This window comes from Lissotriton helveticus, chromosome 4_1 (genome assembly GCF_964261635.1).
Source record: "Lissotriton helveticus chromosome 4_1, aLisHel1.1, whole genome shotgun sequence".
Lineage (NCBI taxonomy): Eukaryota > Metazoa > Chordata > Amphibia > Caudata > Salamandridae > Lissotriton > Lissotriton helveticus.
The window spans coordinates 782,779,317-782,803,155 of record NC_136063.1 but is presented as its reverse complement, the minus strand read 5'-3'; the positions used below and the strand labels follow the sequence as shown (position 1 = coordinate 782,803,155).

The window sequence follows — 23,839 nt, the reverse complement described above, 5'->3', positions numbered from 1 at the left end:
CGGAGGAGAGAGCGACCTCATGGCCATGAGGAAGTTATCGATCTCCGGCGTCGCGTTCAGCCCTGGGACCGGCGGTATGAAGCTGGCAGTGGCGCCTGCTGCTCCGCGTGGGCGGTGTCGCTCGAACCCCCGGCCGCACCGCGCAAGCGTCGGGGGGAGTCGGAAGAGCGAGGTCATCTCTTCGACTTCTTGTGTCGCTTACCTGAGGACTTGGAGCCCGACGAATGGTATCGACATGCCGAGCTGCGATGACTGTGGCCCCGCGACCGGTCCTTCGACCTCCTCCTCGACCTGGACTGTGAACGGTCCGGGGCAGACTCCCTGAGCTCGAGGCGCGTACGGGACCGCTCCCGCCTAGCCTTCGACGTCAAGGCCAGGCAGTCGGTGAACGACTTGTCATCATGGTTGGCCCTAAGGCAATATAGGCACCGGCGATAGGGGTGGGTATCTAACATCAGTCGGTTGTAATCGGAACAGGGCATCCCTACCGGCACCGATAGTCTTACGACTCGAAACAGGATCAAAAAGATCGAAAAAGTTAGTCAAAAAGTGACTCAGGAGTACTGCTTTTTCCAGATCTGCGCTTGCTGGCGCGGAAAAAAGAACTGACGTCAGCGCGCGAGGGCGGCGTCTAAGTACTCAGACGACATCATCCCGGCGCCAACAACACCGACGCGGAGCCGCAGACTACGCCTACCGATGCGCAGGGGTACTGATACGCAAAACTTTCCGGATCCAGTCTGACGCCTGGGGATATTCTAAGGTAAGGAATCTAACACTAACATGTTTCTTTCAGATAAAGTATATACAGCTGCTTCCTGCTATACTGCAAGCAAATTGCTTAATAAAACCTTTGGAAAGCCGCCCCCCCCCCCCCCCATCCAGCAACGTTCAACTGTTGTATTGGTTTTTAAAGCCTACACTCAAAACAGTGCCCTCGTTTTGGAGGGACACCCATAACAGTGCACAATAAAAAACACAAATCTGCCCTTTTGTATGTTCGCGGATAAGCCCTGGTCAGCCATTATGCCTCATGCAGCACATTGTTTTAAATCATGACAAAGAGGTGGCTTTGTATGTACAGTTATTTATTGCTTAATCTCTGCTTGGAAGGCTAATAATAAAGCATTCTGCATACAATTCTCGTATCATTTTCTTCAATAGCATCTCTGAATGTCCCTGAATTAAAGCTTGTAAAATCACTATTTATACGATGGGCACGTTGTCCCGTATTTTTGACAGCACGTCTGACTAGGTTTAGTGATACTGGCATAGCGTTATAATAATAACAGAAGGCGTATAAGAAAACTAAGGCCCATATGTACTGACACATTTTTCCCTAGACAGAATGGGCAAACCCCTTTGATACAACAGGCCCTTGATCACTTCAGCAGGACTTAGAATAAGCCTCTCTCTCTTGGGGAAAGGTAGGAAATCTGTGTTACAGAATTTAGTTGTGTTCATTTTTTAAATTCCCCATGTCGTCTGAAACTCCCGTTGCCTATCTCGATTGGAGAAATGGAATTAATGCAAATCTCCAGCATTAAATCTGCTTTCACCTGAGGGCATCAACCTGAGGGAATTAGGCCACAAATATTTTGTTCTGTTCCTTTAGGAGGATCATAATCTTTGATATGCACGCATCATTCTGTAACAGAATAGAGTTACAAGCATTTTAAACATATATTGATGGTCAAAAGTGTACCCTGCTTACAGTGCTCTGGCTAACATAAGTTTTTAACCAGCTTAGAAATTTGACTGCAGTGTGAACAGAAAAGCTGCTAGCTCAAGAGCCTATATGCCCATTCACTTGACTGTTGTACATACTCTGATAAACATTAGTGCATTTTTTCTACTGTTTGTGTGAATGTTATCATTGTGAACGTCAGACGCTGTTGCATAAACTTAAATTGCGTTTTAACCTTTGGACTGTCCATAACGGAATGTCTGTGTTTTTCTACTAGGTCCTCCCCAGTGAAGCAACCTCAGCTCTGTTCTCCAGTCAGTTCCACGGCGACCCTTGTCCTACCGCTGAATTCTTCGTACTACAGCTCAATAATGTACTGTGTTAGCGTTCTGTCATTTTGAGTGTAATAAATGTGCATTCCGTTATCCAAACCCACGTTTCCAGGTCTGGTTTGGGGATGGAAGGTAGACAGTAAATATCTTTGAGTGGAAGGGCTACCTACGCACAGTACTTTCAATGAAGGCGTGGGTGGATCCTCTTGGACACGTCCATAGAGGAGGACATGAGTACACAGGGGATATTCACAGGCTTGCCCCACATCACCTCAGGGTAATGGTGGCTCCAACCTACAGCACCCACTGGTCTCCAAATGTATTAAGACACCAACATGCTGCAGAGGCAACCGAATAGAACATTTACACAATGACTCAACTAGAGGCTAGAAAGGCCAAGCTAACAGGAGGAATTAACAGCGTATTGCATGAGGCATTATTTTTGTGAAATGCTGGAGGTCCCCACGTGGTCTTCCTCCGTACTGCACATGAGCACCTCCCTCGGTTGAAAATAATGTACTCGCTTCCCAGGTCCATGGCAAACAGCAACTGATTCACTGGCTTCCTAGTCATGACAGAAGTGTGCTGCTACCTGGAACAAAGCACACATCATTGCTTCAAAAAACAAAAAATCCAGCCTTCACCACATTTTAAAGCCTTTATTTCGTATCAGTTTAAATTTGTATTGTAACATTATTCAATTAATTTCTAGACAACTAAAACATTGTGCAAAAAAGCTTCTAGTGCTTTGGACCTTTGTGCCATTTTATCATATAAACACAAAAATTTAGAATAGCGAATGCAGACCGGTATAAATGGGCGGAACGTTATGATTTGTGCAAGAAGCCTCCACCCAACACCGTTTGTGCTCCCGCAACATTGTAAAATATTCAAGGTGCGTACATAATATGAGTGCTTCCTTTGGACAGGGCTTTTCACCGCATTGGATACCTTTTGTATTTTCTTAGGAAAACGTCGGCCATTTTTTGGCCGGTTATATGTTTATATTGCACGTTACAAGTAAATATTTGTTTTCTTACATATGATTATTACTACCCAGAAGTTTCTTTGTCCTATATCACAATGTGTCTGTAAAACTAACTCCCAGGAAACATCAAATTCACGTCAAATCACAGCACAAAATTGAAAAAAAAAAAAACATGTTATAGATTAGGCTCAGTATGCGAAAAATGTAATTTTTCGGTTAGCTTGTCTTCAGTAAAAGGTTCAAGAGATGATTGACCATGGGGCAGGATGAAAAACATGGGGCCTTTCACATCACGGAAGCAGACACTTCCATAGTGACAGATCTTTCCCTGGGCTCACCCGTTATTGCGCAGCACATTGTGTTTGCTATTATTTAAAGGACCCAGAAAAGGAAACCGACTAAGACATGTTACCTAGAAAAAACAAAACCAGTCCCCGTTATGATTTAAAAAAGGATGAATTATTAACATTTTAACTTGAAACTTTGCCTTGTGCTCCATGAATTGTAGGTGTTTGTACAAAATCAAGCAATGTTAGCCTTATCAAGTATTCCTTGGTCAATTGCTCTCTCACCAAACACAGTAATGTGAATAAATATTGCTGCTGTGCGGTTTGTGCTTTACTCTTTGGTCCTTCAAGTGCTTTCCCCTCCATTCTCGCCATTGCCTCAGGTTGGTATGGTAAAGTAAAGCGAGCATGCACGTTACATAGTTGTAAAGTTTGTTCAAATACAGATAACAGAAACACAAATATATTTGTGTTACTAATTGTTGGTTAGTCCCATCCATGGTGGGCAGGAGTGCTGGCTGCTTGTTAGTAGATATCAGGTAAGTTGCAGTAGTTTCGGTCCCAGTAGTTGCCTGAGAAAAGCCAGTCTTGTGCACCATTGTACGGATTGGGCCCTTGTCGGAACCACCTATCAAAAAACACAGCAGATATTAATACTGATTGACATTTGCAGCTACCTCAAATACATATTTCTAGTGGGAAACAACCTAGAGAATATAGGAAAATATCAAGGCATCCAGGTGGGGCTGATTTGTCCTTTTACGTGGATATATGCCACATCATTTAAGAGGTCATTATTTACAGAAGTTATTTTATAGTTTACTTCACAAGGAGTTTAAATACAAAAAACAGACCACTATTAAAAACTAAACATCAGCAAAATTGCAAAACCAACAGTCATGCACACTACAAAACAAATCAACTTGTAGAACAGCTGTTTACCAGAGAGCACAGGGCATATTTTGGAGCACCTGGCAGCGTCACAAATGCTTGTCAATGGATAAAGCATCCATCCACCTTCCAGTGCCTGAACTAGGACAGCTCACAAATTAAACAGTAATGTATTCTCCTAAGGCTGTCGAGCCCTCTGTGCATTTATTAACAAGCTGAACAAAAAACAGGATACTTGCTATGAAGCGATTGGTGCCTGCAGGATGTACTAGGATTTCCTACGTTACTTTTACTTAAGATGATAAGCCCTCTTAAAATAGGTCAGCACTTCCACTGGTTTGCCACATTCGCTTTGATGTGCCTTTCTTCCAGGGTAGAATGAACAGTATCAATGACTTGGTAACCCTTGTAGATTTGTGTAGTTTTTTTTATTTTTTTCCTTCTAGCAGCACCACTTTAAAAGGTTACTGACCTTCTGTAATGCTTTTTCTGGTAGAGACTCCATCTAACCGCAGATTCCTCACTTTAGAAAATTCCCCAAGTGCCAGAGACTGGATCCAGAAAATCTTGAATAGTACCGCTGTGGACCAGTAGGTGGTGTAGATCAGCCCTGCATTGGCATCACCCATGTTGGAAGTCACGTTGTGGTGCCCATATAAGAGTCACCCCAGCGTGCAGACATCAGTCTCTTTCATGACTTTCCACCTCAAAAACGCAAAGCCACATAAAAAACAATGTTTGTCCAGTGTGCAGTGTCTAATGGAATCTTTAGAGTAAAGAGCGGAGTACGCAGAACGGGGAGGAGGGGAGATACGGGGAGGAGGGGAAATTCGGTGAGGAATCTTCAGTTTAGATAAAGTCTCTACCGGAAAGTTAGGTAACTTGTTCTTCTGATAGAGACTTCCAACCACAGATTACTCCCTTAGAATAGATATCTAAGCAATTCCTCACCTGATGTGGATCTGTGACCCGGCTCAAACCAACTAGTCCTAGTGAAATGTTCTTCTCGACAGACCTGACTAACCAAGCATAAGTGCCTTGTGAACATATGGAGGGATGCCCACATGTCTGCTTGGCAGATGTCAAAGACAGGTACCATACATCCTAACTCAGTAGTAGTGGCCTTAGCCCTGGTAGAATGGGCCTTCAGGAGGCTGCTTTACATTAACATTAACAGATCGTGATGTAGAGTACAAGCCATCAAGAGATGGTCTGTTTTTGCACCGCAATGTCCTTTTTTGGTCCAGAAACCCCAATGAAGTGCTTATCGTCCACCCGATGATCTTTGGTGCGAACGATATAGAAAGAGAGCTCCCTTTGGGCCTAAGTGATGGAGTTTCTCCTCCTCCTTAGAAGGACGAGGTGGAGTAAAAAGTCAGTGTGATATTCTTGCCAACATGAAAGTTAGTGACCACCTTTGGCACAAAAGAGGCACGTGTCCAAAGACTGATCTAATGGCCACCCAAAAGACAGTCTTGAAAGTGAGAAGACTGAGTGGGCAACTATGCAGGGGCTCGAATTGTGAGCCCTTGAGGAATGTACGGACCACATTCAGGTCTCATGGGGCATGATGAAAGGGTAGGGAGGAAAAAGTGCTGCAAGTCTTCCAGAAAACGAATCATAACAGGTGATCTATGTAGTAAAGGCTGATCAGGCCACTGCAAAAAAAGCAGATATGGCCAAATGGGTAACCTTTAACGTAGTCCAGGGCACAGCCCTGCCTGGCTAAATTCAACACAAACATTAAAAGCATCGACAAGGGGGCTGAAACCCGGTCAGCCAGTTCAGGATACCAGATTCTCCTTACCAAGTTGGGAGCCACTAGGATGGCTTGGGCCCGGTCGGTATTGGCGGAAAGGCATACAGGAATCCCAAGTTCCAGCCTAAACAGAACGTGTCTCCGAGCAAGAACTGCTGTGGAAACTCCAAAGTGAAGAAGTGCTGAAATTGAGTTTTCTTGTGAATAGATAAAGCCAAGATTCACTCCATTCTCGGAAGAGACCGTGTGCCACCTCCAGATGTAGATGCCATTTGTGATCAGCAAGGCATGAGCTCGTCTGCCGTGGCATTAAGAGACCCTGCAAGGAGCTGCATGACCATCGATGTACATCCAGAGGCCAATAGCTCCTGCCACAGGGTTCACGACCCCACCCCTCCCTGTTTGTTGAAATACTACATGGTGGTGGTGGTGGTGTTGTCTGTGAACAATTGGAACCAACCTTTCTTTGATGTTTGGGAGGAAGGCTTTCAGTGCTAAGTGAGTTACGCTCCGCTCCAGAAGATTGATGTGGAGTTGGCACTCTGCCCGAGACCAGAGTCCTCTGGCCTCCACCTATCCTAGGCGGCAGCCCCAACCCAGAAGTGATGCATCAGTCATCACTGTCAGTTCTGGGTGGGGAAGGGAGAGGGGCCTGCCGCTTGGCCAATCAGGGCCTGTGAGCAACCACTGCAAATCTTTTGCAGTCTCAGTTGATATCTGGACCAGGTCCGAGAGATTCCCCTGATGCTGCACCCAATGGGTCTTGAGGTCCCACTGCAGAGCCTGCATGTGCCATAGGGTGTGCTTCACCAGCAGGCTGGAGGAGGCCAGCAGCCTTGGAGACAGTCTCACCAAAATCAAGGACAGAGGTTGAAACATAGGGATCATAGCCCGAATGTCCTGGACTCTGCTCCAGATGGAAGGCATGGAACCTCACTGTATCCAGAATAGCTCCAATGAAAAGGAGCATCTGGGACAGAGTCAGGTGTGACTTCCGCATATTGATACTGAACCCTAGTGAATGCAAGATCTTCACAGAGGTCTAGACGTGGGCGATGACTGCCACAGATACTACATATACTTATGTGCATGCCTGGACAAGCTCAGAGACTAGTACACATGAACTGGGCAATGTGCCTGACCACTCTTGCAGTTCGAGTGAACATTAACAGTCTAGGGCCTCAAACCTTCATCCATCAGGATAGCCCCTTACCGCAATGCCTTCTGAAGAGAGTTTAGAGTTCCTGTTGTTACAGCAACCTTTCCTTTTTCTAAGGGTCAGGGTTCATGATGAACCAACCATTCTAGAGAGCTCCCTCGTGCAGTTGCTACGACTTCTGAATTACGGTTCATGTAAGCCTATGTGCTTACTTCTCTGGGGGTTTAATTTTGTCATCTTATATGGTTTGTGTATTGGTACTCCCCCCTCCCCGGTATGGTTATATTTTACGATATTCTGTCAAGCTACTGTAGTATGCGCTCACATATTACACGTACGGATCTTGCTCGTTACTTGAAACGGATTACTTTATTCTGTATTAAGTGCTCTGCCTCTTATTGGGGTTGCCTAGGCTGTATAAAAGTGCATAAAATAGAACCAAATGTATATTCTAGTAGGACTCAGCTCAATGAGTGGATACTTTCTGGACCGCGTTCGGTCTGAATATTCTGATCGCTAACTTGAGTGTAAAGTGGACACCCTATGATGTCTGACTTTCCTTTCGCATTTCACAGATATTGAGGATCTGCCATAATAAGGTAGGTAGATTCTCAGATACAATTTGCTGAAATGTTATGTTATAGATGATTTATAGCACGCACTAATACTTTGGAGTGTCCTGGCGCGTTGGGAGGAAAAGTGCAAGTCTTGCTATTATGGTAAAGAACAAATCATGGTTTTCCCTGTGTTCTACATGATGAACCAAGGATGGCCATGAATTTTGCAAGTTTTTTTTTTGTTTTACCACGTGTATGACTAGGATTAACTGTGCCAAAAGCAACAAGCTAGAACGAAAATTGTGTTCAATAGGCATTTACTGTTCATCTCACCTAGCCAAGCAAGTGTAACTTTTTTTTTAAATTAAGAAACGCTATATTTTCAATCTTGGATCATGTCTAAAATCACAAGTTTGGAGGGTGAGAAGGGCCTTGAGGGTCCAAGGCGCAGTGTCTTTTTACCTGCTTGAGTTAACATTGTTCAAGATGAAATGCAACACGGCAAGATTGAGTTTTGGTTAATTCGACATGGGCGAGATTGGGCAGAAATGGAAATGTTCACGCTCTGCTTTTACTCGCACCTACATGTTTTTGTAGAGAACTTGAATGGCCCTCAGCAGAATGTTGTTAACACCCCATTTTTCAAGTTTCAACCAAGTCTGTTCCGGCTATTGTGTCCAATGTGGGTCGAAAGCCAATGAAACAATATAAAAGAAACTGGGTGGAGGTTGACGTGTTTTGACTAACACAGACAGGGCCATTATGTTCTCATGTGTGCCACTGACTGTTGTTAAAACACGTCTGAAACCAGAGTATCAACTCATGGTCAGCAGCCCATGTTTTGAAGTCTTTTAGTAGTAGGTTTACATATTGTTTGGCTTCTGCGTGCAAACAAGCTATCACCCTTGTCAGAGAGGAGCGAAAGCCCTTTTTTATGCAGTGAGTGGAGCCGTGCCAAGATGAAGAGATCAGGCCCGAGAAGTAGCACCTACTGAGCAATGGATACATCTAGTTGGACCAACAGCTGGCATCCTGTGTGTACAGTTTAGAGTGCAGACCTTTAGGACCAGGTGCCTTGAAGACTGCAGTCACTGATTTCAGAGGATACTCTAACACCAGGGGGCCGGTATCCCCGCTGCTGTCAACCATCGAGAACGTTTATTGCTGGCTAGCACCTCCCTTCGTTGGGTGGGAGGTGAAAAGGTTGGAATGAGGGATGCCATTGATTTGCTGATATTCCGTGGCCCAATTTGGCTGTAATGCCCATGCCAATGAATTTGTAATGGCCCAGAAATTCCGGGAATCATTTATTTTACATATGTCATGTAAAGCCAACTAATCTTTACCTCTTTGTGAGCACTTCTCTTAATTTTCTTGTACTGATTCCTGTATGATCTGGACATCTAGCTGAATGTATCGCCTTCTTGGGATTCTAGGGATCAATATCTTAGACGCATCTGAATGGGGGGGGGTTACCTGTTAAGCTGTGATTTAATATGCTAGCACTTTTGTTGGTGACTGGTGAACTTTCACAGGTTTGCCTGATTGAACTCCTCAAACTAAATAAAGCTTGCTAGGTACTTCTACAACAGTTGTTGAGGACTGTTTTGTGATTTTTACTGTTGGGTTGATCTATGTGTTTATAACTATGATTTGTTGTAGACAAGGGATGCATTTCTGCTCTTAATGAGCGTTGCCTGACTAGAAGGCTGGTTTATTGCAATTACAGAGACGGTGATGTCGAGAGAGGTAGTTATGTAGGTCGCTAACCCACTCACTGGGAAGGCTGCTTTTACTTGTTTCTGACCTGGAGTATGGATCACTTCGAAATCATGGATGAGTTGAGGAGTTAAACACAATGTCTCCTGGCAGCAAAACATATCATGAATTTGAATTGAGTTATACACGGTTTCGCTTTTCATAAGTCTTTGTAGGCCAAAGTAGGTGGTTTCTTGAATTTATTCTAGGACTGGAGAGTGTACTTGGAGAGGAGAGGCTAGGAGTGGTGAGATGAGGGGCTTGCATGCACCAAATGCCTAGCCTTGGTTCTCTTGAACAGAATACAGAATCTCTCAGGGCCTTGTTCCGGATAACATTTATACTTCAGAAGTTACCGTGTGGGCATACTTGCTTTGTATTTTTATGTTGCGATGGTCTGTTATTGAGTTTGAAGAGGTCAACACATGCTGCTACACTTCTAGCCAACTGAGGCTTGACTTTACATTTGCCATTGAAATATACCTAAAAAAAAGTGATTGATGGAATGCTTAAATTAATCCCAGCCAATCATTATTTTGCACACAATACCACCTCAGTTTGGACCCAGCAATATGCAAATCAGTCTTGACCTGGGCTTAAATAGAAACATTCCAGCCCAAACGGCTAGGCCAGGTCCTCCCCAAACCAGAACACAAGTAACCCAAGGCTGGTGTTCATAAGTCAGGTGTAGCTTGGTTTTGTGACACACTGTGCACGGGACGAACATCTGGATATACCTGCCCCACTTTTTAGGGGGCTGTCTCACAAATATACAAAAAAGTGATGGATGGAATGCTTGAATTACTCTAGGCCACTGGTATTTACTCGGGCTGCATCCCAGTGCATCATTATTTCTCCCAACATGCCACCTCACTGTGGACCCAGCCACATGCAAATCGGTCTTGACCCTGCTTCACTAAAATTCAATATACCATGGCAAGCAACCACTTGCTACTGTAAAATGTTGTGAAATACTGTTGCTGTAGCTCCTTAACTATTTTAGATACAAGTGTGCTAAAAACTGAGCAATAACGGGTTTTAAATTAGGACTTCCAGTGCTCGCTTTATGGGATATGACCTAGGGTTTTTGTCTTCTCTTTGCTGGTGGCTTTCTTTCCTCTGCTCGGTTGTTGGAAGGTCTCTTGGCCCCTCCACTCCTGAATAAAATGGCACCTGCCTGTCAACTGGACCCTCCAAGTGCCTTCTTATAGGATATTTAGGACTGATATCGCTGTGGCTGACTAACCTCCATGATGTGGGCTGAAACATAGGGGTCACGTTGGCAGCTCACTGAACAGAAAATAATGAACTTTCTTCAGGCAGGGAGGAGTGGACCGAAGTTCTCACCTCTTTATCCTGTCAGCAGGAAGCTTAACTTTGCATTCAGACACTAGTGAGTTCTGCTGCTTATGTCTAACTCTCCATTAGTCCTGTTCTCTTGGGGGTCAGCTCCTGACTTGCATTTTTTCAAGGGTCATGGGGCAAGCTGCCGCCTATTTCTTTTGTCAATATTGATTTTTAGACACGAAGGACAGAAAAAATGATGGACCCTTCCTAGAGTCAGCACCTGACTGGCTATTCCCCCGTAAAGTTCTTTAACCCCTAAATTAAACCAGGGGGTTGTGTGCACACTGAATGGCACCCATCATCACCGTGCCTCTTCCCTAGGGAATTTCAATGCAAAACAAACAACCGCAAAGGTGCACCACAAAACATGAAACAATAAGTGCAAATGGTATTAAAGCACAATGAGGAGAAATATCTCAGAGATGTTGAAGTTCTTCTTGTATTCTTTATTTTCGATAAGCAGTGAAACACATACAGCCGACGCGTTTCGTCCCAAACTGGGACTTCTTCAGGGCTGTCGGTAAAAAATATATATACATTCAATCAGTTTTTATGTACAAAGTTCAACTTTCAATCTAAAAACATTTACATCAACAAAACATTCTAAAAAGCATTGCTACGATAGACGTGGAGCTTTATGCATGCATGTGATATTAAGGTGTTGGCCCACATACAATCTCTCCGCAGGGTAATATACATGGGCCTGGGGATATGTACAAGTGTATAAACATTATATACAGTTAGAAAAAACACATGTGATTACATCAAACAGGAGACAGATATGTACAAGCGGCATGCAGTGTGTACTCGGCCTGTGTGTCTGACCATGTTACTAGGAAAGATTTAGACTGAGGGAAAATATAATTAGGGTAGAGCGCAAAAGGGGAACAGACAATCCCTATAGGGGTTTGGCTACTTTCATAATGGAAGCTTAGTGTTGTTTGATTGTACATGAAGCAGGGTCGATCATTTAGTGAGAGAAGGTGACTAAGAGTATTAATGAACCAATTATGCCTAGTGTGGAATACCAGTGTTACATAGAATCCAATGCTCATTTACCTTTTAGTTAGTGGGACGTCGCTTGTGGGGAAAAGTGTGAGAGGAACCGGGATCCAGAAGTTACATTCCCGGCTACTGTAATCCTGTTATCTATTGGTTCGTTCAAAAGTGCAATATTGTAAACATGGACCTTAAACGAAAATGAGAAAGGTAAAAATGTAACTATCCAGAGATGTTTCATTGTACTGTCTGACAGCTTAGTTAGCGATGCTAAGTAAGAGTTACAGCAAGTGACAGGGGGCATCAGGCTCTCTGTCAAAAGAGTTTCGATTTACTTGAGTAATATCTACTTACTATAAGTATGCTAAAGGCCAACGTGGGTAATGGTCTCTCAAAATTCCTTGGTGATGTGGATAATAGTGTGACTAACTCAGACCGTATACTGGAAGACATAAAAAGTGGAAAGAAGGCTTATACCCTATGCGAAAACATTTTACCTTAGGGAGCAAACGTAAATTAGACACCCCTTACTTATTCGATCTTTAGGGCCATAAGTTAAGCAGGCGAAAGAATTTAGTCTACTCACTAGGATCAGATGCATACAATCCGACACCCAAGAAGGGCTAAGGAGACTTTTTTTTTTATTTAAATTTGTTTTTATTGTTGCAGTAAAGTATTTCAGTACAGAAGAAGCAGACCGCCGGCGTGGCTTCAACATTCAGCCACGTACAGCTATGTGTGCAACGTTTTTCTTGCTATATAAAACTGGTATACATAAACATGACTTCGGTGAATCAGTGCATTACAATCTTGTAAAGGCTCCTGTAGGCTGAAAGGTAACGGGACGGTATCGCCATAGGGGCGATGAATAAGAACAGATGGGTACTTTCATGCCGTTACAGCGCCGGATCTAGATCTGTACTGTGCACACAGCAGTGTTACCAGTGACCAGGGGGGTAACGAAACTGTGGGAGGGAAGCATGTAGGCGCTAGCAGGGTCTGAGTCGGGAGATAATGGCGGCGGGTGTCATGGGAGGGGGGGGGGGGGAAAGAAACCCATGGATGGCCGGACCTGCGAGAGGTCGCTTAGGATATAGGGGGTTATTGGGGTCCGATTCTGGGGTGGCTCACTTCCGGTGAAGGCTACTGGTCGTCTCGGGTGGGGGGAGGGGAAGGGTCAGGCGGGTCTCCAGCCTGCGTGGACTGGCGGAAGCTGTGGAGGAGCATGGCCCATTCCATGGAGATGGGAAGCTTGCGCGCGCCTTTGGCTTCTTCTTCCCTTAAAGCGTCTTCCTCCGCTGCCGCCCATTTTTTAACTGCCCCCTGCCAGTGTGCTATGGGGGGACCCTCTGGGGAGCGCCAGCGCATGGTTATACATCTATTGGCTAGTAGGAGCGCTAAGGACACGAAGCGCCTATGCACCGGCTTACGTTTAGAGATGTGGAGGATGCCTAATGCACTGGATTCCCAGGTGGCTAGTGTAGTGAGACCCGTGAGTTCCAGCAGTGTGTTGTGTACCTCCTGCCAGAAAGATTGGAGATTGGGACAGTCCCAAAACATGTGACGGAAGTTCGCAGCTGGGGAACAGCATCTGGGGCACAGGAATGGCGTGGAGGGGTAGTATTTCTGTAATCGCGCTGGGGTGAGATATGCCCTGTGTAATATATAATATTGAATATTTTTGAAGCGGGCATTTCTAGAAACACGCTTAGGGGCCTCAAGAGCTTTAGTCCACTCCGAGTCGTGTAGATCACGACCTATGTCCTCCTCCCAAGTGGCTCGCAGGGTCGTCAGGGGGGTGAATGAGAGTTCCCGGATGGATTTGTATAGCCATGTGACCAGGTGGCGACCCACCCCCATATGTAGGATAGTATGTATTACTGGATGCGTGTCTGGCTCGCCATTTTGGAGATTGAAATGGGGTCGGTATCCATCGAGCAGTTGCCTATACCTGAGGAACTGGCCTGGGGGAAGCCCGTATTCAGCGACCAGGCGGTCCAGCGGTTTCAGTTGACCCTCCTCGAGGAGTGATCCTAGATCTGTGATGCCACAGCGGGACCAGTCGGCGAGTAGTGGGGCCGCAAAGTAGGAATCCTGCTTGGGGCCGCCTATCAGGGGCAGCAGCGGGGAGTATGGGGGTCTAGCGGGAGACAGCCGGTGAATCCGCAGCATACATCGGCGCGCTACCGTCACCTGGAGGGGGTAAGTGCGCCGCGGTTTGGTGCCCGGGAGGAGCAGACGGGTGAGTTCCGGAGTCACGATTCTACCGGTAGGGGTAACCGTCTCCTGAGGGTAGCGGTCCGCCGTCCAGTAGGACAGCCACTGGAGCTGTGCTGCGAGGAAATATGCCTCGAAGGATGGAGCTCCGAGTCCCCCCTGTGTGGTGGGGAGTTGAAGTGTTTTCAGGGCGACTCTGTGGCGGCCCGCTCCCCAGATGAGAGTTCCTAAGAGGGAATCAACGTCGCGGAAGAAGGATCTGGGTGGTATCACCGGCAGGTTTGTGAACTGATAGAGGAGCCGGGGGAGCATCACCATTTTAGCAAGGGCTATCCGTCCAATCGGGGCCAGTGGCAACTTATTCCAGAAGGCGATCGTCGGGCGCAGATTCTCGAGCACCTTGCGGTGATTGCCCTCAAAGATGTCCGCCGGAGAATGGTATAAGCGGACGCCGAGGTATCGGGGAGCCTCCGTGGACCATGAAAGCCTATGCGGTCCAAGGTCTATGTCTCGGGGGGGTAGGTCCGGGTGTAGGGGGTAAACCGTGGACTTGTCCCAGTTGACCTGTAGACCCGAGGCAGTTGCAAAGTCCGCCAATGTGGCCCCTATGGGGGTTAGGTCCATTTCAATGTCTCGGACAAATATGAGGAGATCATCCGCGTACATGGACACACAGTGGGTCCCGTCTGCGAGCGGCACTCCCCAGTCCATCCCCCCTTGACGCAGTCGAACCGCCAGCGGCTCGACCGCTAGCGCGAACAGGAGGGGCGATAGGGGGCAACCTTGTCTTGTGCCTCGTCGGACTGCAAACGCCGGCGAGATACGTTTCCCGATACGAACTCGAGTAGTGAGGTCGGTGTATAGGAGGCGGGTGTATGCCAGGAGCGTCGGGCCGAGATTGAGGCGCCGCAGGACCGAAAATAGGTAGGGCCAGGTGAGGGTGTCAAACGCCTTCTCTAGGTCCATAATGAGGCAGGCAGCGCGGGGAAATCTGTCGCGTACCTGATCTTGGATATGGAAGACCCGGCGGAGGTTCTGGGAGGTATTCCTCCCGGGAACGAAGCCGCATTGGTCGGGGTGGACCAGCGGGCGTATGACCTGTGCATAACGATCAGCTAGGATCTTCCCCAGGATCTTACAGTCGGCCGACAGGAGTGTGATAGGTCGGTATGACCCCATGTGCAGTGGATCCCTGTGGGGCTTAGGAAAGGTGACAATCACGGATTCCCGTAGCGACTGGGGTAGTTTCCCCGAGTGGAGTGACGCCCCGAACACCCGTGATAGACGGGGAACCACCAGGGAAGAGAATGTTGCGTAGTATTCTAGTGGGAAGCCGTCCAATCCTGGTGCTTTATTTCGGGACATGGCGCGTATCGCTTGGGTTATGTCCGAGGGGATTATCCTGGAATCTAGTGTGCGCTTGTCGGAATCCGATATCGTGGGCAGCGTCAGGGGGTCCAGAAACTGATCTACGGTAAACGCGGTACAGCATGTCGGGGCATCGTATACTCGTGCATAATGGCTTTGGAATTCTAGGAGAATCTCCGCTTGCGATTGCACCAGTACACCCTCCGGGTTGAGAATGTCCGTGATCGGCTTGTTTTCGGTGTCTTGTTTCGCCATCCAGGCCAGAAGAGCCCCGGTTTTGTCTCTGTCTTTGTGCACCCGAGAGGCGTATGCCCTGAAGTTATACTTACGAAGGTCAGCGCAGGCAGTTTGGTATTCCGTTTTGGCCTCTGCCGTGAGCACGGCGTGTTCCTCTGAGTCATCAGGCCGTTTAGTGAGAGCAGCTAGAGTTTGTTCCGTCTGTAAAAGCGACCGTTCTAAGGTGCGGCGGACCCCCACTATCTGTTTGATGCATTCTCCCCTCGCTACCACTTTATATGCGTCCCACTCCACAAGTACCGATGACGCAGTGTTCTCGTTGTGCATAAAGTAGTCGCCTATGCTGGTTTTGTGCGCGTCCCTGAAGACCGGGTCTGTTAGGCAGTCTCTGGGGAGGCGCCAGGTGGGGACCGGTGGATGCGGGGGGCGCCAGGTAAGCCGCAGTATGTGGGCATCATGATCCGAGAGGATCCGTCCCAGATAATCTGTAGACGTAACCTTAGGGAGGATCGGAGCAGAGCAGAGGAAACGGTCCAGGCGGACCCGAAGATTGTGTGGAATCGAGTGGAAGGAGTAAATGCGAGCCAGTGGGTGTAGGTGTCGCCATGCATCAGTGAGCGCCCAGTGTGTGGTCCATGCCCTGAAGAGGGCCGCCTGCCGCGGAGCCGGGGAGTGCGTGGGGGGAGGGTGTGAACGGTCCAGTGAGGGGTCTAGTGTGCAGTTAAAGTCGCCTCCCAGTATCCATGGGATAGTGGTGAACTGGGCCAGGACGCCCGTAAGGTGATCCCAGAACCGGTCCTGATCTGTATTAGGGGCGTATATGCTGCCCAGTAGTACCCCTTGCCCATCCAGAATTCCCTCCAGAAGCGCGTATCTGCCCTCCCTATCTACTACTCGTCGGAGCGCCCGGAAGGGAGTACCAGGCCTCACCCAGATTAACGCGCCGCGTGCGAACGCTGAATATTGTGTGGCGCAGATGGTCCCTCGCCATTTGGCTTGTAGGCGAATGAGTTCAGTAGCGTTAATGTGCGTCTCTTGTAAGAACGCTATGTTGGCCGACATGCGCCGTATGTAGGAGTATACAGAATAGCGCTTGCTGGGTGTGTGTAGACCCCGTACATTTAGTGTAAGGATACTAATGTCAGAGTGGGGGACAGCCATTGCTAGGGTGACTTGGTTGGGGGAGGGGCCCCTCCACAGTTCCCGCGTGTCGCCTATGTGTGTGTGTCGTGTATGCTCCTGCGCGCCAAGCTTCCTTAAACGTGGGGGGGGAACTGGGGGTGTGAACAGGAACTAAAACTTCGGGTGGGCAACTGTCCCAATACTGAGGATACGTCACTGGGGGTGGCATATCCAAACTAGTGTCCCACTAGGGGAGAAAGTCAACAGTAGTTTGCGGGGGTGGCAGCATGTGTCTTCGCTGGGCCTGTGCGCGGTTCGGGCTCTAGTAGGAGAAATATCTATCGCTCGCTGGCGCGTACAATTATCTAGTAGGTCAGTCTAGGCTTCTAGACGTCGCGCATCATCACAGGCAATCAAGAAAAGGATATGTCAGGTGTCAGTGCAGTTGTTCACGAGGAAGTGACAGGTTGGCTGATGAGGGCAGCGTCCAGAGGCCGCGCCACAGCAAGGGGAGAGGAGATCGGGCCAAATCCCGACATGGTCCCATCGCTGTCTCGATCTTTCTCCGGGGTGAATAGGTGTGGCTGACCTTCCAAGTCCGAAGCAGGGGGTGACGAATGCAGTTCAGTGACCGCCCGCAGGGCGTCTCGTCGTTCCTGCATGATTTGGGTGAGATCGGGCGAGCCCGCTGGGGAGGACGCCTGGCTCTTGGGGTGGCCAGATCGCTCACGGTTAGCGCCACGTCTCCTGGGCCGTCTGGAGTCATTATTGTGTGCCTTCCGGGGTCCGGGCTTAGGGAGCAGTGGGCAGTGAAATTCGGTCCAGTCCTGTGCGTCTGCCACCGTGTCGAAGAAGAGGGCTTTCCCCTTGTGGATCACCTTGAGGCGGGCAGGGAACAGCAGGGAATATTGAAGTTCGTTTGCGCGGAGGCGCCTCTTGACTTCTAGAAACGTGGATCGACGTTGTTGAATCTCCCTGGCATAGTCTGGGAACACCATAACGTGTTGGTCCTCCACCTGCAGGGGGCCCGCCGTCCGGGCCGCACGAAGCACCGCATCTCGGTCCCGGAAGTGCAGAAATTTGGCCAACATAGGCCGCGGGGGAAGACCAGGTTTGGGTGCCCGGGCCGGGACCCTGTGTGCCCTCTCGATGGAGAAGTACGGCGACCGGTCACAGTCCGGGGTGAATGATTTAGTCCAGGATTCCATGTAGGTCAGAGGGTCTGAGTTTTCTATCCCTTCCGGCAGGCCCAGGACGCGAATGTTGCAGCGTCTCGAGTGTCCTTCCAAATCCACTGTGCGTTCCTCCAGGGTCGCCACGCGGCGTAGGATCTCCTGCATATCTGCTGCCTGCGATTGCACTGTTGGTTGCAATTCAGTCACGATCCGCTCACCCTCCTTCACTCTGTCCGCCAGTTTACGGTGTTCATCCCGGATCAGGCTAATGTCTGTTGCCAGGGTGCCTAACCTCTCCTCCATCGATAGGCGAGACATTTCTATTGCTGCCAGCACCTGGTCCAGCTTTGTTGATAGCGTAGGGTCGGTTTGCGACGTATTGGATTGTGTCCACGCCCTCGTCTGGGGCATCTTCTCGACAGCCGTTTCTGGGACTGCCGTCCCCTGGATGTTCCTCGGTTTCCCCATGGGTGCTGCTGAGGGGAGGAGGGGGGGGGGTTTTCCCCTCGGGCGTCTCGAGTCCTGTGGGTGGTAGGTCGTCGCCACGTGGTATCGGTGGATGAGTGGGTCACCACTCCGGTTCCGCCGGATCCAAGGCGAGGCTCGTTTCACCCTGGGGGGGCCATCACCAAGGGCGTTGAGGGTGGTATGCGGTTACCGGGCCGGTGGATTCAATCGTGTGGGGGCCTCTGCACCTCACAGGGCGGGGTCCAGTGCCCGCGCCGACCGGTAGGTCGGGCGGCGTAAGCTGGGGGAGGCGCTGACAATGTCTCCAATGTAAGTGGGATGCTCTCGTCCCCAGAGCGGGACTCGTGGCTGTTCCTGAAGTTGGGCCTGCTCAGTCTTGGGTGCTCCGGGCGGGTGACAGCGTGCTCTGTGACTGTCCTCGTGGGTGGGTGTGAAGAGGGGGCCACCGGGGTGCTGACCCGAGATCCTCAGGGAGCAGGAGGGGAAACGGCAGCACAGCACTCACCGATGGTAATGGCGGGGCCTCCAGAGCGCTCAGCTCCGTGCGAATGACGGTCCTCCTGTGGTTCGCGGTGGCAAGCTGTCTGGGTCTGAGGGCCGGTCAGGCTCCCGGCAGGGACACAGCCTCGGGGCCCCGGGGTGGCGGCCGCTATTTTGGGAGCCGGGGCTCCGGGGTGAAAGAAAGCCCCGTTCGGCGTTCCAGCTCTCGCAGGGGCGGCTCCCTCACCTCGCCGCGCGTCCGGGTAGGTGGTATCCCGATGTTGGCAGGCCTCTCCAGTTCCACCCGGGCTCCAAGTGGGGCTCCCCACCGGCCTGGGGTGTCAGAGGTGGCTCGTCAGGGCCGGCAGCGCCCGGCGCCAGGAGGTCGTGGGAGCGCCCTCTCCCTCGCTAATGTATATTGCAGAGTTAGTGTCCGGTCGGCTGGGGCAGGTGGTAGCGTCCCAGGGGGGGGCGAGGTTCGGATCGTTCCCGGCGCCTAGGCCTCCGCGGGCGCCATGTTAGGGTCAGGCACTCGGGCCCTCCACCCAGCTCCCAACGTAATCTTTTCCGGGTCCCTCCGCCCGGTGGCTATGTGGGCTGCGCACCCCTGCAGGGCCTCGCATAGGCTGGGGGGGGTCCCGCCAGGTATCGGTGTCGGGGGGGGAGGAGCGGGTAGCACTCACCGCCCTCGAGGAGTGTTGCGGGCCCCCGGAGGCACAGCCCCGCTCTGGCGGCACGTTCGCCGGCCCCTCGTGGTTCGCTGTGGCGGGTCGGTCGGTGTCACGGCCTGATCAGGCCTTCGATGCAGTAGGAGCGCCGGGGTTGCGGAGCCCTGGTGCAGGCAGCCGCCATCTTGCGCACCGGGGGTGTAGAGGTGGGACTGAGCGTCGTCCAAGGTGGACCCTCGAGGGTCGGACCCACAGTTTCCCCGGGATTCCCCACTGTCGCCAGCTGGCAGTATCTTCTGCGGCCGTCGCTGAAGGTGTCGGCTCTTAGCGGGTTCCGCGTCCGGGAGACGGGGCTGCGTCCGCCATTGTCACCTCAGCGCTCGATTTCGGTAGGAGACTCTCCAGGGCGCGCCGTCCGTCAGCTGCTACTGTAGGTCGCTAAGGGGATGCCCCAGGTCAGCACAGGTGATATGCGTGGAAGTTGAGGCTCCCGGCGATCACAGGTAATGGGCAGGATGCTAGCCCGATCGCGGAGCCTCAGCTAGACACAGCCGCCATCGTGGCTTGCTTAGCCACCAAGGGCTAAGGAGACTTTAACAAAATCAAACGCCCACATGTTCCTCCTCGTGCTCTATAACAGCACGGCAATGTAACATTTACAGTATTATCCAATTCCCATCTCCCAAGCAGATACAATGGTAAAGATGTCCGCCGTTTTTACGTCATAGTGTCCATATTTTGCACTATATGGTATGTCATCCACTTACAACATACCCGTGCTCTATAGCAATTAAAAATTAGATTTTTTTCTTCTTTCTCAAAATATACTGTTCGTTTAGAATGAAATGCGATTGGTTTTGGAATTTACTTTATCAATCGACTATTGTGGTTCTCCCACGTTCAAATACTCATAATAAATGTGGCTGATTAGTCTAGTCAGCCAGGCGCTTGTGTCATTGCGTGGGCTGAGTACCCATGGCGGACAGGGCTCCGAGCTGTAATTCACATATATAGACACACTGCCCCCAGACGCTCCAAGATGGCCGCCACTCCCAGACAGATATAATTCGCGCTCTACATCAAATGTTACTCTCGTATTCCATTCTCTCGTACATTCATTCACCACAAACTAGGTTTTCCAATACCTGCGTTAACACACCGATGATCGGGCAATACGGATGTCCGGATTAATTCTTTGTTCAGTTTATTTATTTATTTTTTCGTACCGGTCATTTTGGGCAACGCGTTTATATAATTTATGGTTATTCACAGTAAATAACCAGCTCTTTTGGGCATCACGGAGGACACAATATTCATAGAATATTGGGCATAGGGCATGGAGAGTTATATACTTAAATGCCTCTTTTAGACATTCCAAGATGGCCGCCCCGCTTACACTATTGGACTTTGCGCTTTACTAAGGACCAGCGCGCCTGTACAGACGCGTTGGCGGGAGTTTCAACAGGTGCGGACCCTTAACTCACTTACCCCTGCTAATAAGGAACAGGGTAGCCTCATAACATTTGAACACGACGTCGCTGCGGGTGTTTCTATCGGGACGGAGGCTGTGGATGGGCGCCGGTCGCTTCATCAAAAACGGTGAGCTTGAATGCCTTTCTACATCTGGTACATCCCCTCTGCTAGTTTTACATATAGCATAGGTCCCTAGGCTTGGGTCCTAGTCTGGATCACTTTCTGCTAGGCATATTCCTTGGTCTTAGACTAGAGCCATTATTGCCCACTACAACATTCTATTTAAGGGGCGCAGTACTCCAAACCACAGGTCCACTAACCTTTTGCAAATTTTCTTATAAATGACCTTGTTTTGCAAAATTAAGAATAGTCTGTTGATTACCATTTTCTGGGATATGGTACTTGCATACGGACTCATATCTTGGGGTAAAACAGTTTTGACCATGTTCATAATAGTCACCCCTAACTATGTATATCCACACAGACATGTGTTTTTCAAGACCTATCAAGCTATACTTGACTACAAAACAGCAACCTTCTTACTTTTCAACAGGCCTACTGATACACAGTGCCCACACCCTCCTCCCTTGGACTAATAGGACCTTCAGTCCACCACAAGTTCTAGATTTGACTCAGGTAAACAACAATTCGTATTATTGAATTCCTGTTCTTGGCTAAACTGCTTTGCATTCCGTTCGCTCCCTAAGGTAAAATGTTTTCGCATAGGGTATAAGCCTTCTTTCCACTTTTTATGTCTTCCAGTATACGGTCTGAGTTAGTCACACTATTATCCTCATCACCAAGGAATTTTGAGAGACCATTACCCACGTTGGCCTTTAGCATACTTATAGTAAGTAGATATTACTCAAGTAAATCGAAACTCTTTTGACAGAGAGCCTGATGCCCCCTGTCACTTGCTGTAACTCTTACTTAGCATCGCTAACTAAGCTGTCAGACAGTACAATGAAACATCTCTGGATAGTTACATTTTTACCTTTCTCATTTTCGTTTAAGGTCCATGTTTACAATATTGCACTTTTGAACGAACCAATAGATAACAGGATTACAGTAGCCGGGAATGTAACTTCTGGATCCCGGTTCCTCTCACACTTTTCCCCACAAGCGACGTCCCACTAACTAAAAGGTAAATGAGCATTGGATTCTATGTAACACTGGTATTCCACACTAGGCATAATTGGTTCATTAATACTCTTAGTCACCTTCTCTCACTAAATGATCGACCCTGCTTCATGTACAATCAAACAACACTAAGCTTCCATTATGAAAGTAGCCAAACCCCTATAGGGATTGTCTGTTCCCCTTTTGCGCTCTACCCTAATTATATTTTCCCTCAGTCTAAATCTTTCCTAGTAACATGGTCAGACACACAGGCCGAGTACACACTGCATGCCGCTTGTACATATCTGTCTCCTGTTTGATGTAATCACATGTGTTTTTTCTAACTGTATATAATGTTTATACACTTGTACATATCCCCAGGCCCATGTATATTACCCTGCGGATAGATTGTATGTGGGCCAACACCTTAATATCACATGCATGCATAAAGCTCCACGTCTATCGTAGCAATGCTTTTTAGAATGTTTTGTTGATGTAAATGTTTTTAGATTGAAAGTTGAACTTTGTACATAAAAACTGATTGAATGTATATATATTTTTTACCGACAGCCCTGAAGAAGTCCCAGTTTGGGACGAAACGCGTCGGCTGTATGTGTTTCACTGCTTATCGAAAATAAAGAATACAAGAAGAACTTCAACATCTCTGAGATATTTCTCCTCATTGTGCTTTAATACCATTTGCACTTATTGTTTCATGTTTTGTGGTGCACCTTTGCGGTTGTTTGTTTTGCATTGATTTTTAGACACATAACATTATAAATGTTACTTACTGGCATGGAACATTCTCCAGTCTGACTTAAATTCTAGGTCTGTTCTTCTGGGAGAACTTATCATTCTCGATCTGTGCCAGGCTGGACCTCGGCCTCCAGTTTTCACTGTATCTGTGCGTATGGCAATCACAGGTGATTTGCAACATATTTTGGTTGTGGAACAAAGGTTCTAGGACATCTCAACGCAGGAGGTTAAAGGGGTGCTATAGTTAGGAGAAAATGTCAGTTAAAAGATACCAAAGTAACTATAACTCACGCCCCCATGCAGTGTTGTCATCAATGATCTCATTTCATATGCTACAGTGATGTCAATGATGTCATCGAACATGTCACAAGTGATGTAATAAGGAAGGCAATTAGCAGTACATGGCGGAGTGTGAGTTATAGTTACGTGAGATAACTATATCTGGTGAGTTTCAGTAGTTTTGTTAATTCATAACTGTTTTAAGTAACATTTTGACCAAACTATTACATCCCACTAACCATTTCAGTGAATTTCTAAGGTTTTTTTTTATACAAAGTAAGATATTATTACCATACCTAACTAGAACGTCATTTTAACCTTTGTGTTTTTTCTGTGAATTTCAATGCTTTTTTAACTTTAATAGAACATATGCATCGCCGTGGCAGTGTGGGGCTTGACACAAGGACTGGCCTATGGCAAGGCCCTGCACCTAACCGCCCTGTGGGCACCATGCCCTCTGCCAGTGCATGGGTCTGATTAAAATAAGTAGTGAAGAAGTGAGGGATGGCTCAGAGGTAAGGAACTGTTATATTGGAGTGTGTGTATGGGGCAGGTGGCAAAGGGGCTGAGCTTGAGCACGGCTTCAACAAAGGTAGAGACAGATTTGTAACCAGTGTCAGATAGAACTATGGGAACGATATTGTCTGGCATCTATGCCGCCATTTAAGTGGCAAGGATCGGCATGGAACGTGGCGCCGGTCATAAAGATAGCT

General features: G+C 48.4%; 2 protein-coding genes across 4 annotated transcripts in view; one reads left to right on the top strand and one right to left on the bottom strand.

The window, feature by feature from the left end:
* The window catches only part of CABYR (calcium binding tyrosine phosphorylation regulated), a 262,867-nt gene extending 260,749 nt beyond the window's left edge, over nucleotides 1-2,118 (top strand). Inside the window, exon 6 of the mRNA XM_078687416.1 lies at nucleotides 1,965-2,118. Coding sequence (XP_078543542.1) covers nucleotides 1,965-1,978 — 14 coding nt within the window. The 3' untranslated portion in view covers nucleotides 1,979-2,118. The remainder of the gene's footprint in view (nucleotides 1-1,964) is intronic.
* A 546-nt stretch (nucleotides 2,119-2,664) lies between these two features.
* Nucleotides 2,665-23,839, bottom strand: part of OSBPL1A (oxysterol binding protein like 1A) — a 1,891,697-nt gene continuing 1,870,522 nt past the window's right edge. For all 3 annotated transcript variants that reach the window (XM_078687412.1, XM_078687413.1, XM_078687414.1), the window contains one exon: nucleotides 2,665-3,922. In XM_078687412.1, the coding sequence (XP_078543538.1) occupies nucleotides 3,820-3,922 (103 nt within the window). In that variant the 3' untranslated portion in view covers nucleotides 2,665-3,819. The remainder of the gene's footprint in view (nucleotides 3,923-23,839) is intronic.